We start from the raw sequence: 15,780 nt of genomic DNA, 5'->3' as shown, positions 1-15,780 counted from the left end.
AGTACATACATGTTCATGTGAGTAAGAGAAGCTGAAGGTATTCTAAACCTTGCCTGATTTCCAGCTGAGGGACTGCAGGGAGTTAGAAAATGAAAACTATAGCCACACGCATAGATTTACAGGATACATTGATGTCTGTGTAAGAATCCTTGAAGAGAGTTTCAGGCGACTGAGTGATGTTTGCCACATCCTGCATTGACTGGGAACTGACGAAGCCCTGAGGCTCTAAGGGCTGCTTGCAAACACAACTTTGTTGTAAACTTACAAGCTGTTTAAGGAACTCCTAATTTCTGTTAGAGCATGTGCAGCTTTTCTAATCAGAACAAAAGCATGAGTTGAATGTTCCGGAAGGCACAGCATCTGCATCCCACAGGTGTAATATCCTTGCTGACAGGGAGACACTGCACTGGCTGTGCCTCTGACTGGTTTTCCAGACTTCAGGAGAAACTGGGGGAAAGCAGTGGGGCAATAATCACTAATATTGCAGCTGTTGTCCTATGAGCCGAGGGCTGTATATCCCAGTCCACAGGACATCCCCTCTGTGAGATCACTATTTATATTGTGATGCTTAATTTTTATCATCGCCCTCCTTTCAAAGCTTTAATCTAAACCACACCCCCAGTTAAGAAAGTTAACCCCTTTCCCCTTTTCTAAGTGTTCTTGACATCAAATGTCATTTAGCCCAGAGACCCACAACTCTCCCTCTTCCTGCATGCAGTCCTTTGCTAGTGAAACACGAAAACTTTACACTGTAAACATTGCTAATTAAGTAAACTGCTAGATTGGGTTAAAATACTTAATAAATGGCTAAGTTCTTTGGAAAGTGAATGTTGTGTGCATGTGTCTGTGTGTGTGTGTGTGCACCACGTGTGTGTGCGCACATGTGTGTGTGTGTATGTGTGTGTGTATTTATGTGTGTATGTGACTATAGCTATATCACCACCAAAATGGACCAGTATGAAAATTAATAAGATCCATAAATAAAATACATCCTGTTAGCAAAATACTGCAGATTGGTTTGAGTATTACTGAGAAAGAAAAGTATCTTGTAGAGAAACAAGAGGTCTTTGTTGCTCTAGGAGTTTGATGAGAGGAACTGTGCAAACGATTGCTAATGCTTAGATCTGTATTCTGATCTGTATTCTTCTGTACAACCGTTATGTGCTACCCAAAAATTAACTTTGGTGAACTTTCTGCTGTTTTTACTCCTTTCCTGGTTTGTGTCTCTGTCCGGGCATTCTGATGCACGCAGCTCTTGTTCCTCTTCTGTCAGAGTGTCCAGCTCAATGTGGGAGGATTCGTGTCCTCCCTTCATGCTTACGTGCTGTCACATTGTTATAAGACTCCTGTGCTCTCCATGCTGTTGGGTCCTCAGATCAGATTCCAAAGCTAGTTTTCCTTTGTGCTCCCTTAGTGGAAAGGATTTATAAGGTAAACTCAAGCATCCTCAAGGACTATATTTAACTGGCTCCTATCTCTGTTTGAGAAGAGGATACTTACGTGTATTAAGTAAAAAAGAAAAAAAATCCAAAGTTTGTTCCAACAGCTCTCAACAGGTAATAACTATCATTTAATGTTGTTATGTAATAGCATTACTATACTAAGGCTCAAGAATCAAATTGATTCTTTACTTTCGATTAGTACTTGATTGGGATCACGCTTAAACGTTGTTAAATCATTTGAAAAATGGAATTCTCCAGTAATCACTTCACCTAACCAAATGCCTTGCTGTCTTGGTAACAGCTTTCTTTCCCCACTGTTTGCTTCCTTAGCTCCTTATGTGCGTCTTTTACATAACATACCTGAGCGGCCTTGTGTTGGAGGAGGAGGCTGTATGACGTGTTAGCAGCTTTACATGTGATGGAATTTAACCTCAGTTTATGTCTCTCCCTACACAGTCCCTTCAGTCTGAATATGTTCATTACTAAGGCCTTGCCACTCCGGTGAAGACAGTTCCAGTCTTAGACATCTGGATGTGCAATGTGGAAGAAACCAGCTGCTTGTCCGGAGGATGTCTCTACCTTTTTACCTTAAATTAGAGAGAGTGTTAACATAGTACTGTGGAGAGACTAGAGGCCAGAGCACTGGCTACGACTACTATACATGCACTGGAATGATCTTTATGGAGCTGTCCATACTTGTAAAGACAGTTTTAATGTTAAATTGGTATTTTAAAAGGTTATTTTTAATGTATTTCAGTAATGCATTTGTTACTGCATTTACATGTACAGTGTTACATTATATATGTATCATGAACTTTATAAAAGACTATTTTGATAATTTTATAAATATATAAAATTATGTAAAAGCTACACTATATTTTGATTTAGATTTTCCTGCTGTTTGCTACCAAAAAATTTGTATTTTAAATTTGTTTAGCTTTAGTATGGTTTTGTCTACAATGAGTATAGAATTCTTCCTTATTAAATGAAAACGAGGGAGCGAATTTCTAGATGTGATTTTAATGCTCCCCTGTGAACTCAGTCGATCAGGCCATTCTCTGCTGAAGCCTGTCTGAACTAAAGTTCATCCAAATTTATCTTTACCAAGAGTGGGGGTTGTTTGATAGTTTATTTAGGAAAAAACTATGCCCCTTTGTTTTTGTTCTGCAGCCTTTCAAGTAGGAGGCTTAAAAAAAACTTGACAATTTTTCAAGATCAGAATTAATGGGCGTTTCTCCTGAAAGCATGATTTTTCCTTTCTGTGAAATGACAGAACATTCCAATGCTTTTATTTTTTTTCCTTCTTTCATGCGTGCTTTAAAAAAAGAACATGCCTTAAATCATTTATTTTGCTTATACCTTCTTGTAAATATGCAAAGGAAGGATACGAATTTTAAGACCCATGTCTACGGTTCGAAAGAACACACTCAGTAAATGTACAATAATGTTGTTAAAAGACCAAAAAGCACTTGAAAGGGGTTGATAACTCAGAACATTCTGTTCTTGGTACGCGGTGGTCTTTGCCCTGTGAGCATGCATGGTCTGATGTCAGTTTTAAAGCAATGAAGGAATAAACCGAAGAAATCGCTGCTAAGTAGATCCGTGCACTAAAGGGGACATTTGAATGGACGCACCCTCCTGACCCCGGTACAGACCGGATGTACACACACGGGTCTGTCTGGAACCGGATGTGAAACTGAAAGGACCCCGCCCACCTCCCAGGGTACCGCCCAGCCCTTTCAGGTGTGATTCTGTATTTAAGTTTCCAGAAGCCTCTCGGCTTCTTGTCTAATTTGAGATGGAGATTCTTAAATACTGATTCTCTTCCAGGCTGCTTGAGAATGGGCAAGGGCTAGTTAAATGGATTCATGCAAAGTGCTTTATTCCAACTATTGAGTTATTTATCTGTATTTATTAGGAGGGGGTAGGTTCAGACTATTGTGTATGCTTCAGGAAGACACCTTGCTTATGTTTTTACCCTTCTCAGATGACATTGGAACGGAGTTTGACTCAGGTTTGCTAACATAAGTTCCCAGAGCTGCAGTACCAAATAATTGCACTCGCCTGACGGAAAGTTGAATTGTTTTAAGAATCGAAAACATAAAGAGGAGTTAAATTGTTTATCTTTTCCAAAGTTGAAAGAGTAAAATATTTTATTATGAGTCATTATTTTAAAAAGTTGGCTCACTGTATAGGAAGAGAGTGTTATTTCTTTCAGATTATCATTGTAAAGTAATTGAGGTGGCATTTGAGATGTGGGGGGGGGAAGAGAACCATATTATTATGGTTTTTAGTTGTTCTATGAACACTAAGGAGTGCAGCTACTAAAATGATGGTAAAGCTGACTACTGTAAAATTTCCATAATTATGTGTGTATATAGATGCCGTATGTATCTACATGTGTATGTCTTAAGCTTATTATACACATGTGCATACATAAGGCACACCAAGAAGGGGATGTTTGTATTATAGAGATTATATAGCGCAGAGATTCTCCACTTATAATAAAAATGGTTTGCCATGTATTTTGTTATGAATAGTTTATCTTCCAGAAGATATTTTGTTCTATTTTGAAGTGTAGAAGAATACACTGCTAATAAATAAAAGTTTTATGCGATTTACTTCTGGGCATTCATCATTTGATTTTGAGTTGTTAGTGTACTAAACTCTCTTGGAAATTTTATTTTTTACTCCGTTTGGTTGACTTCCTTTGGCTTCCTCCGGCTCAGGATTCAGTTCATCTTGTATTGATCCCCCCATTATTCACAAGACACACACTCAGAGCAACTTTGTACTTTGAATCTCACAAACATCGGAGATATTAGCTTCCTCTTCTCTCTTTTTATAGCTGATTTTCCTTTCTGTTAATAAAATACTGTTATGGCCCTGAAGCTATGGATCTTGCTATGCCGTTTGCAACTATGGATGATACTGGACAGCAGCCGGTTCCTTTTGAAGAAGAATGACCATTTTTCATAAAGGAAAAAAATTACAGAACTAAATCAGTTGAGCTATTATGATGACCCTGTCCTGCTCCTGTCCAGAAAGCACAGGGAAACCCTTTCCTGTGGATAGGAAGGGAGTTTATATCTGGAGGTTTTTTCCTCTCTTCCAAGTACTGGAGATCGAATCCCAGATCTCACTGTAGGCAAACTCCTGTGCTACAACTCCAGCTTATTTCCAGAGTTGGGTGGGAGTATCCAGGTAGCTTCTTCTCACTCAGGGAATGAAAACAGCTGAGGCCAAAGGTTCTCAGGAGATTTTTTTTTAAAAAAAAATAAATCCCTGGACTGGTTTCAAAGAACAGAAGACTTTGTAGAGATTGAATTTCTGTGGCGAAGGAAGTTAAAATGAATAGAGATGACTAACCTCAACAGAGTTAGCTAACTTCAATGAACTCTTCATCAGCCACATTTGTGAGGCATCATTGTCCTCAGGTGCAAAACGATTTATCAGTCTTAAAACACATCTGGAAAGACAAATCAGTTATTTATGTTTTTCATCCAAGGTTCAAATACAGCAGAAATATGAATTGATCAACATCAGATCCATGACATATTTTTAAAACTGTTCTGATGGGCATACTTTCTTTGGTCACGTGTTCAGCCATCTAGATGTGAAACGTTTCTCTGAGTCGGTTGGTGTGCCAGTCCAACAGTACTCTCTGGTCTTTCATGCCTGGAAGGACAGCCAGTTCTGGTAGAGTTAAGGGCAAGAGCCTTGTTGTTCTCTAACCAGTTCATAGTAAAACTAGAATTTGGTCGCTATGTGTCTCTTCAGAAGATTAAATAGTAATTACAATTACAGAGTACCTGATTTCATAAGATTTAACTACTTTATTTACAAAGGGATTGAATATAGGGGGTGGGAACCACGACATACAAGGGAAAGTGGAAAATAATGTATTAAGTTATTTTGAACCAAATTGAAATGTTAATATATTCCCACCTGGTTCCTCCTCTATGGATTGAATTATGATAATCAGGTCAAGAAGGAGAAAAATAGCTTTTCTAGAGAATGTTAAACTTCTTTTGGTAGGTAGAAAGCAGAATGACATTTAATGCAAAAATATATATCTTTGGTGGACGCAATTGGTCTCAGTGAACATTTTCACATGCATGTCTGGTTTTAACACACATAGAAACAATATCAAGGTGAAGGACATCGCTACTTGTTATTTCTCTTTGAATTTTAAGCAAGTTGACCAAAACATGTTTGAACAGCTACACCGTAAGGGAAGATGGGCCTACTTCTAAGTAACTACTTACTAGTTACTACTAAGGCCTAATAGTAACTGTAAAAATGGCTACAGACACCAAAACAAGTTAAAACCCAGGAATGACTGCAGCCTCAAGCACTTATGCTAAACCTCCAGAACTGGTGAGTGTGAAAATTATCCATCAAGTAGGTCTTCTTTATATTATGACTCCTTGTCTTAGTTAGGGTTTACTGCTGTGAACAGACACCATGACCAAGGCAAGTCTCATAAATGACAACATTCAGAAGTTCAGTCCATTATCATGAAGGTGAGAGCAACATCTAGGCAGTCGTGGTGCAGGAGGAGCTGAGAGTCCTACATCTCCATCCAAAGGAAGCCAGGAACAGATTGAGCATCCCCAGGCAGCTAGGAGGAGGGTCTCCAAGCCCACCCCCATGGTGACACACTTCCTCCAACAAGGCCACACCTTCTAAGAGTGCCACTCTTAGGATGAGCCTAGGTAAACCATCACATTCCTCTAAAAGGCTCTGGGGTGGGACTTCAGAAAACAGCAGGTGAATTACAGGGGAGAAAACTGGGGCTAGACACCAGTTTTTGAAGCAGCTGGTATTAATACTTAAGATACTTTTCTCACATTAGATTGTGAATTTTAACATTCAGATCCCCCCATAATTAATTGAATACAAGACTGAAAAAAATCAAAATCAGAGACCATGATAGTCTTATGACTCTATATCTGTCTGTCTGTCTGATCATCTCTCTTTGGGTCAACTGTCATCTTTATCACCTACTTTGCCCCTACAAGATTTACTGTAACTTTAATATAACTGTAACATTTTCTTTAAGAACTTGGAAATTAGCTAGATAAAACCTACAAGCATCAGAGGCTCCAGGAAAGTCAAGATTAAAGGAGCTGGTTTGCTGTTGTCCTTGTGGGGTGAGGAGGTGGGACTGGGCACCATATTCTAAAATCTGGATTTCCCACAGGCAGAGAGCCTTTTAAAATATCATTACATGAATTGTAAGAGGTAGGTGTAGCCTAGGGGGAACATTCCTGGCTTTCCTTCAGTTCTAGGAAGATTCGGTCCCATTGGATTTTGCCTATTGAATTTTGAGGCAGCTGTACTGTGCCAGCTGGGTTAGAGGCCTAACTAGCTTTTCCCTCGACTTGAGGAAAGGTGTAATTAATTCCCTTATGCTTTCTTCCTTTATACCAGTCTTGGGCAACTAGCCTTAGGCTTTTCATGCTACTTTTGGTCTCTCTAGGAGTTCACATCACCTTTAGACCCTGAGCCTTCCGCAGCTGGGATAGAGTGAAAACTATAATGTCCAACACACAGGCATGTTGTCAGAAGACACTTTGGAGGTAGAATCATGGGGCTCAGAGACTGTCACCATGAGCCTTGCTTGGGGGAGGGGGCAGGAGGAGGCTCTTTCTATGATATTGTACCCAAGGCTGGGTAAGGGACAATGCTGTGTCATGCCAAGAATGGGGACTGCTGAGTACAGCCTTGAAAACCAAGGATGATGACAGATGGAGACTTCTGGATAGCTTGATCTATTTTAAAGTCAAATCTGCTTGGAAAATTATCCCTGATTAACAATTCCTGTTTAAGTGACAGGTTGTTAAGGTTGTTAATTTTAAGGTAAAACAAAAGAGGAAAAGTTCACCCACCTGGTCTGCAGGGGAGAAAAAAAGTCAGCTGCTAAGTCAAGATTTTAGACCAGGGAAAGCTCTGTGTTTTGGGGATCCCCAAGACCCCTCCCATTTTCTGGGACTCAAGAAATCCGAAAAAGAATCTAAAGTAAAACTTCAGGAAAGGGAAAGACTTAGGGTTGAAATCTCAGGCCTGAGATACAGTCACCAAGGAGTCTTCTCCTAGTAAAGCCCAGTACACAATCCCCAAGCTGTGAGTGAGGAAGTGCTGTGTCTAGGGAACCCATTAGAGACTGAGGCCAAGGGTGCCATTGGTCTGTTGTGTGCTCAACCTGCCCAGCGGTAGCCAGGATTTAGACTCCAAAAGGAAAGCAGGAACGTGAATAAGCCAAACTGGTTGCACAGTCCTGGCACAGAAAACCACTCTTACCATTGCAGGGAGCTTTCTTTCCATATTTTAATTACAATTAGATACTATCAGCTTTACCCATCTCCTTCTTCCTTCCAGCCCTTCTCTGCTACCTTCCTTGGAACCCTCCCAGGTATGTATGTCCCCACTTTAGTTGATAGCCTATTTTCATTATTGTTACATATATGTCACACACACACACACACACACACACACACACACAATCATAATCTGCTGAGTCTGTTTTTGTTGGTGTGTTTATATGGTTTCAAGGCTGATCACTGTACTGGACAATTAATAAAGAAGTTCATTCCTGGGAGAAGCTAGCTCTCTTCCCAGCAGCCATTAGTTGCCTATAGTTCTATGTCTAGGGGTGCAACCCTGCAAAAGTTTCTCCCTTCCACATTAACATGTCCATTGATATCATGATGGTTGTTGTCTTGCTTATGTAGCCATTTCCGGGAGAGAATTTCATAGCAGACTTCCTGATATTCTGGCTCTTAAAATCTTTCTGACTTCTCTTCAGAGATGTTTCCTAAGTTACTGAGGTAGAAGCCAAGATGGGAAGTCTTGTACATCTTGCTTACTTTTGGAGTTCTCCAGCAAAAGCTCAGCTCAGCCTTGTTAGTCACCCTTTGTAGGGACAGCACATGAATGCACGTCCTGTACCAGAGCCAATTAAATCTGTAAGAACTAATGTGTATTTAAATGAATGTGTCGTTTCATAGGAAGCTAACTCTAATCCTCTATCCTAAACTTCTTTGGGGGAAATAAAGATGTGTGATCTAGGCTCTGTTGACTCTAGTGCTCCAGATGTGTTAGAGCAGTGGTTCTCAGCCTTTCTAATGCTGCTACCCTTTAATACAGTTCCTCATGTTGTGGTGACCCCTAATCACAAAAATTATGGTTACTGTTCTTCATAAATGTATACCCATCTTTGCTATGGTTTTGAATTGTAATATATCTGCATTTTCTGATGGTCTTAGGTGACTCCTGTGAAATAGTCATTTGACCCCCCCAAAGGGTTGAAACCCTTAAGAACCATTGTGTTAGACCTTGAGATTTTATTTCTTAAATACATAAATCAGAAGTAGTAATAGTCTGCCTTTCTATTGTCAAAAACAAAATAAAAACCCAACAAAATCCCAGCAAACTGACTTCCTACTTGTTATGTGTGGTTGTAAATAGACCCTATGCTAAATTTGACTATTCACTGGCACCGGGGTGGGGTTCGCCCAACCCCATGGCTTGCTCTATGCTGCAGTTCTGCTCTGGTTCCCTCCACTAGCTTGCTAAGCTAACCAAACCAGTTTAACCTGAAATGCCTGGAGCTATTGCTCACATTTCTCAGGCCATCCACCCCCTGTGGCTGGTCTGCATATAGACAGCTATGGTTCACTCATCTCCCCTTAGGCCTGTGGAATAAAAACACTAGAGACTTATATTATACCAGCCAGATTTATAACGGTAAATCTTCAGCCCCCAAATGCCCGTGGAAAAACCATAAAACTCAGCTGATATGAATACAAGCCACATGCCTAGATTGGGCAAATATGCCCTGCACTATTCTACTGCCCAGCTATGAGATCCCTAGCTACTTGCAGCTACTCCAGGCCATGTGAGTTGGCTCTATCTTCTCCCTCTGACCTCCATCTCCCTTCTCTTCTCCTCCTCCTCCTCTCCTTCTCTAAAACTTTCAGCTCCACCTTTCCCTTCCACTGCCCAACCATAGGCTCTAGCCTTATCTGACCAATTAAGATTTTACCTGACATCACCTGAGTACGTCGGGAAACCCCTCTTGAGGGAGCAGAAAATACAATCAGCAATCTACAACATTTCCCCCTTTTTGTCCAATTAAAAGGCTCTTTTCATTCGGATATAAATTGAGCACAACTATTACCATTCTACAATTTATAAAGTATAAGATACACTTAACACTCAGCCCATCAATTTTGTCAATTAAATAAAGCAGTCTACCATCTATCCTAACCTAAAAGGTTTATAATTCTACACCTGTTATGTCCTGGTTTTAGTTTACATACTATCTGAAAACCATCTTCTCAAATACATAAAGTATCTTTCTCAATGCTAGATAGCTTAGGTTGGCTAAGAGACTGTGGTCAGTCTTTAATCCCTGCCAGAAATCCGAGAGTGACGTAAATATTACCTGAAAATATATGAAACACTAACATAGCTTCCAAAACTCAAATTACAGTGTCCCCTATTTCCTTAAAACCTTGGAGCATCTGTCTTTGGCTGTGTGGCCCAGGATCAGATGACCTTTGTAATGCAGAATTTTGAAGGACTGATTACCCTGTCTTGGCAGAGATTATTAGTCAACTATTCCACACAGTGTCCTTTTTCTGGACAGCATTTTTGTCTGTAGATTAATAGGCAATTTCTGCCCCATGGCTACCTTGCCACGATAAACAACCTGCCTAGAGGTGAAGATGCTCAGTCTCGTCTTTGAACCAAGAAGGGGTTGCTGTCAGGAGCAGATACGTCTCAGCATCAAATGATTAGCTAGCATTAAATGTCACATTCTATGGATTTCTGACGCTTTTGAAAACTATCTATCTATGCAAAGTAATCTGGACTGTTGGCCTTTAACTACTCTTAGCTATTTCTAACTGAAATATCTTGAAACATCTTTACAATGAACTGGAATTCATGACATCAGAGTTCGAGCAGGTCAGTTTAGCATGTCTGAGGATGAATCTCGCCAAAGCTGTATACCCTACAATATACAAATCTCAAAACAAAGTTTAAGTACCATCAAGATATCTGCAATGGATTGTGTTAGTCTGTGTGGTGTGCACAGACTAGCTCCGCCTTTTCCTTCCACATCCCAGTGGTTCTACCCTTATCTGACCAATTAAGATTTCACCTGACCTCACTGGAGTACATGATATGCTCCTCATTGGGGCTCCCCCTTGAGGAGCAAAAAATGCAAATAGCAATTCACAACACCTCTCTCTCTATCCACCTCATTACAGGCCAAAGTAATAGAGAAAACTCATCCAAATAGACACTTCTTTGTTAAAGAACTATCATTGCTCTTGTGGCTCAGTAGAACAATTACCTAGTGTGTGCAAATACTGAACGTGTGTATGTGTGCATGTGTGTGTGTGTGTGTGTGTGTGTCTGTCTGTGTGTGTGTGTGCGAGTGGGTGTGCACGCACATGCATGTATGTACATGTGTGTGCTAGTTTAAAGATTTTGCTCACTACATCTGTCTCGTCTGTTGCTAAATAAGCAAAAGAAGTTTTGAAATATTACAGTTTTAAAATATTAAAGGCAACACATGATTGTAAAAAGAGACAACACAGCACAGTTTAAAAGGATATACTTAAAACAATAAAAGGAAAGTTAAAAGAATGTACAACTTAGTTATAGAACTATAGCACTGAATGTACTATCTGACTCACATTGGTTATAGTGTTAAAAGTACTCCCAGGCTTTGCGGCAGGCTGGCCATCTAACAAGAATAGCCTAGAGCTGGTGAGATGTCTCACTCATGGGAAGGTTTATTATACTAGGACTGTTCTTCTTGGGGCTTTGACTCACAAGTCGAGTTCAGAGTAGATCACCATGAGAACAGGCTAAGTAGAAGGCCTATGGGTATTTGTGAAATTTTCTGCGTAGGCATCCTGTCCTAGTTAGGGTTTTATTTCTGTGGACAGACACCATGACCAAGGCAACTCTTACAAATAACAACATTTAATTGGATCTGGCTTACAGGTTCAGATTCAGTCCATTGTTATCAAGGCGGGAACATGGCAGCATCTAGGAAGGCGTGATGGGGGAGGAGCTGAGAGTTCTACATTCCATTCCAAAGGCAAACAGGAGAAGACTGGCTTCCAGGCAGCTAGGATGAGGGTCTTAATGTCCATGCCCACAATGTGTCCATGCCACAGTCCTCCAGCAAGGCCACACCTACTCCAACAAAGCCACACCTCCAAATAATGCCACTGCCTGGTCCAAGCATATTCATACCCATCGCATATTCCAATTGCTCACTGTATTAAAACTTTATTGATGTCCATTTTAAAACGGACATCAACATAGTCAGGGCTGCTGTTGGAGGACATGTTGATTTGGTGTCTGTGATCCACACTGCTGGCGGCATCCATGTTAGTACCTGTGATCTGAGCTGCTGTAGGAAATGTGTTGAAGTCCATTGCAATGCACCGATGACTGCAGACTGAGAATAAGAGGCTTTGGTGGCAACCTTTCCCTGTCCCCCACTCCAAGGAAACAGTGCAGACAGGAAGCTATTGAACTGAAGTAGAGATCTTCACAATTGCTGGCTTCTGGTGGGGGGTGGGAGTGTGTTGGGTAAGGACTCAGTTTTCTTTAAGGGGCTAGCCCTTGGCAGTTTGACCATGCTCCAATGTGTATATGGGTTGTTGCATGTAAGTATTAAAAAACAAATCATGCTAATGCCGGCTATGCTCCAGTAGTGCCATCTCCCCTCCCCCACTGGGAGCTGCAAGCCTCAGTCTTCCCTGTTTCCCTGAGGTTCATCTGCCTCAGAACTGCTGGTTGCATCTTTGCCCCCTGCTGTCATAAATCCCTGTAACTCAGTAACACCAAAACTCCAGAGGCTTGTAATTTATCAGTCAGATTTGTATCAGTAAGTTCTCAACCCCCAAGATGCCCACACAAAGAACTCAAAACTCAACTGATATAAACACTGTTCTCCTAGATGGGGTAGTTGCCTATATTATTCTCTTCTATGACATCCATAGCTACCTGTGACTCTTTCAAGCCCCGTGGATCAGGTTCATCTTCCTCTCCTATAAATTCCATCTTGCCTCCTCCTCTCTGTCCTCCTCTCTTTCTGTCTCTTTGTTTCTCTGTCCCTACTCTAGAGCTCTCAGCCCACCTTCTTTTTTCACTGCCCAACCACAGGTTCAAGCCTTAACGTTTATCTGTCCTTACCTGCTTACAGACAGCAATCTACAATGGGTAGCACAAAATAGACTTGCTTTGTGGGGGGAGGGGAGGTGAAGGTTGGAGGGTGTGGACCTGGGAGGAAAGGGAAATGAGTGTGGTAGGGTTTATTTATTTATATTTTTATTGAATTTTTTGTTTACATTTCAAATGTTATCCCCTTTCCCAAACCCAACCACCCACCCCTTCCTGCCTCCCCACCCTGACATTCCCCTACACTGGGGCATCCAGCCTTGGCAGGACCAAGGGCTTCTCCGTTTGGTGCCCAACAAGGCCATCCTCTGCTACATGTGCAGGTGGAGCCATGGGCCTGTTCATGTGTCTTTGGATGATGGTTTAGTCCCTGGGAGCTCTGGTTGATTGATATTGTTGTTCTTATGAGGTTGCAAACCCCTTCAGCTCCTTCAATCCTTTCTCTAGCTCCTCCAATGGGGACCCCATTCTCAGTTCAATGGTTGGCTGAGAGCATTCACCTCTATGTTTGCCATGCTCTGGCACAGCCTCTCAGGCGACAGCTATATCAGGCTCCTGTCAGCAGGTACTTCTTGGTATCAGCAGTATTGTGTGGGTTTGGTGGCTGTGTGTATATGGGCTGGATCCCCATGTGGGGCAGGCTCTGAATGGCCATTCCTTCAGTCTCTGCTTCAAGCTTTGTCTCTGTATCTCCTCCTATGAATATTTTCATTCCCTCTTCTAAGAAGGACTGAAGCATCCGCACTTTGGTTGTCCTTCTTCTTGAGCTTCATTGGTCTGTGGATTGTATCTTGGGTAATTTGAGCTTTTGGGCTAATATCCACTTATCAGTATGTGCATACCATGTATGTTTTTTTGTGATTGGGTTATCTCACTCAGGATGATATTTTCTAGTTCTATCAATTGGCCTATGAATTTTATGAAGTCATTGCTTTTGATAGTAGAATAGTACTCCATTGTGTAGATGTACCACATTTTCTGTATCCATTTCTCCGTTGAAGGGCACCTGGGTTCTTTCCAGTTTCTGGCTATTATAAATAAGGCTGCTATGAACATAGTGGAGCATGTGTCCTTGTTATATGTTGGAGCATCTTTTGGGTATATTTCCAGGAATGGTGTAACTGGATCCTCAGGTAGTAGTATGTCTAATTTTCTGAGGAACCTCCCAGACTGATTTCCAGAGTGGTTGTACCAGCTTGCAATCCCACCAACAATGGAGGAGTGTTCCTCTTTCTCCACATCCTTGCCAGCATCTACTGTCACCTGAGTTTTTGATCTTAGCCACTCTGACTGGTGTGAAGTAGAACCTCAGGGTTGTTTTGATTTGCATTTCCCTGATGACTAAGGATGGTGAACATTTCTTTAGGTGCTTCTCTGTCATTCAATTTTCCTCAGCTGCGAATTTTTTGTTTAGCTCTGTACCCCGTTTTTAATAGGGTTATTTGACTCTCTGGAGTCTAACTTCCCGAGTTCTTTGTATGTATTGGATATTAGCATTCTATTGGATGTAGGATTGGTAAAAGATCTTTTCCAGATCTGTTGGCTGCCATTTTGTCCTAATGACAGTGTCTTTTGCCTTACAGAACCTTTGCAGTTTTATGAGGTCCCATTTGTCGATTCTTTATCTTAGGGCATAAGCCATTGATGTTCTGTTTAGGAAATTTTCCCCAGTGCCCATGTGTTCGAGGCTCTTGCCCACTTTTTCTTCTATCAGTTTGAGTTTATCTGGTTTGATGTGGAGGTCCTTGATCCATTTGGACTTAAGCTTTGTACAGGGTGATAAGAATGGATCAATTTGCATTCTTCTACATGGTGACCTCCAGTTGAACCAGTACCGTTTGTTGAAAATGCTGTTTTCTGCTGGATGGTCTTATCTCTTTTGTCAAAGATCAAGTGACCATAGGTGTATGGTTCATTTCTGGGTCTTCAATTCTATTCCATTGGTCTACCTGCCTGTCTCTGTACCAATACCATACAGTTTTTATCACTCTTGCTCTGTAATACAGTTTGAGGTCAAGGATGGTGATTCCCCCCAGAAGTTCTTTTATTGTTGGAGATAGTTTTTTATATCCTGGGTTTTTTGTTGTTCCAAATGAATTTTTAAATTGCTCATCCTAACTCTATGAAGAATTCAGTTGGAATTTTGATGGGGATTGCATTGAATCTGTAGATTGCTTTTGGCAAAATGGCCATTTTTACAATATTAATCCTGCCAATCCATGAGCATGGGAGATCTTTCCATCTTCTGAGATCTTCTTCAATTTCTTTCTTCAGATACTTGAAGTTCTTGTCATACAGATCTTTCACTTGCTTGTTTAGAGTCACACCAGGGTATTTTTATGTTATTTGTGACTATTGTGAAGGGTGTCATTTCCCTAATATTTTTTCTGAGCTTGTTTATCCTTTGAGTAGAGGAAGGTTACTGATTTGTTTGAGTTAATTTTATACCCAGCCACTTTGCTGAAGTTGTTTATCAGGCTTAGTAGTTCTCTGGTAGAACTTTTGGGGTCACTTAAGTGTACTATCATATCTGCAAATAGTGATATTTTGACTTCTTCCTTTCCAATTTGTATCCCTTTGACTATCTTTCATTGTCTGATTGCTCTGACTAGGACTTCAAGTACTATATTGAATAAGTAGGGAGAGAGTGGGCAGCCTTATCTAGTCCCTGATTTTAGTGGGATTGCTTCAAGTTTCTCTCCATTTAGTTTGATGTTGGCTACTGGTTTGCTGTATATGGCTTTTACTATGTTGGGTGTGGGCTTTGAATTTCTGATCTTTCCAGCACTTTTATCATGAAGGGGTGTTGAATTTTGTCAAATATTTTCTCAGCATCTAATGAAATGATCATATGGGTTTTTTCTTTGAGTTTGTTTACATAGTAGATTATGTTGATGGATTTCCGTATATTGAACCATCCCTGCTTCCCTGGGATGAAGCCTACTTGATCATGATGGATGATTGTTTTGATGTGTCCTTGGATTTAATTTGCGAGAATTTTATTGGGTAGTTTTGCATCAATATTCATAAGGGATCTGAAGTTCTCTTTCATCGTTAGGTCTTTGTGTGGTTTAGGTATAAGAGTAATTGTGGCTTCATAGAAAGAATTGGGTAGTGTTCCTTC

General features: G+C 40.8%; 1 protein-coding gene across 7 annotated transcripts in view; it reads left to right on the top strand.

Moving 5' to 3' along the window:
• Cdc14a (cell division cycle 14A) overlaps window positions 1-4,063 on the top strand; it is a 166,642-nt gene extending 162,579 nt beyond the window's left edge. For all 7 annotated transcript variants that reach the window (XM_087624813.1, XM_087624815.1, NM_001134856.1 and 4 more), the window contains 1 exon segment: window positions 1,899-4,063. In XM_087624813.1, coding sequence (XP_087480939.1) covers window positions 1,899-1,928 — 30 coding nt within the window. In that variant the 3' untranslated portion in view covers window positions 1,929-4,063.
• The last annotated feature ends 11,717 nt before the right edge of the window (window positions 4,064-15,780 follow it).

Source organism: Rattus norvegicus, chromosome 2 (assembly GCF_021556685.1).
Source record: "Rattus norvegicus strain SHRSP/BbbUtx chromosome 2, alternate assembly SHRSP_T2T, whole genome shotgun sequence".
Taxonomy (NCBI): Eukaryota; Metazoa; Chordata; class Mammalia; order Rodentia; family Muridae; genus Rattus; species Rattus norvegicus.
Note: the sequence above shows the minus strand (reverse complement) of the source record. Positions and strands in the feature narration are given on the sequence as shown.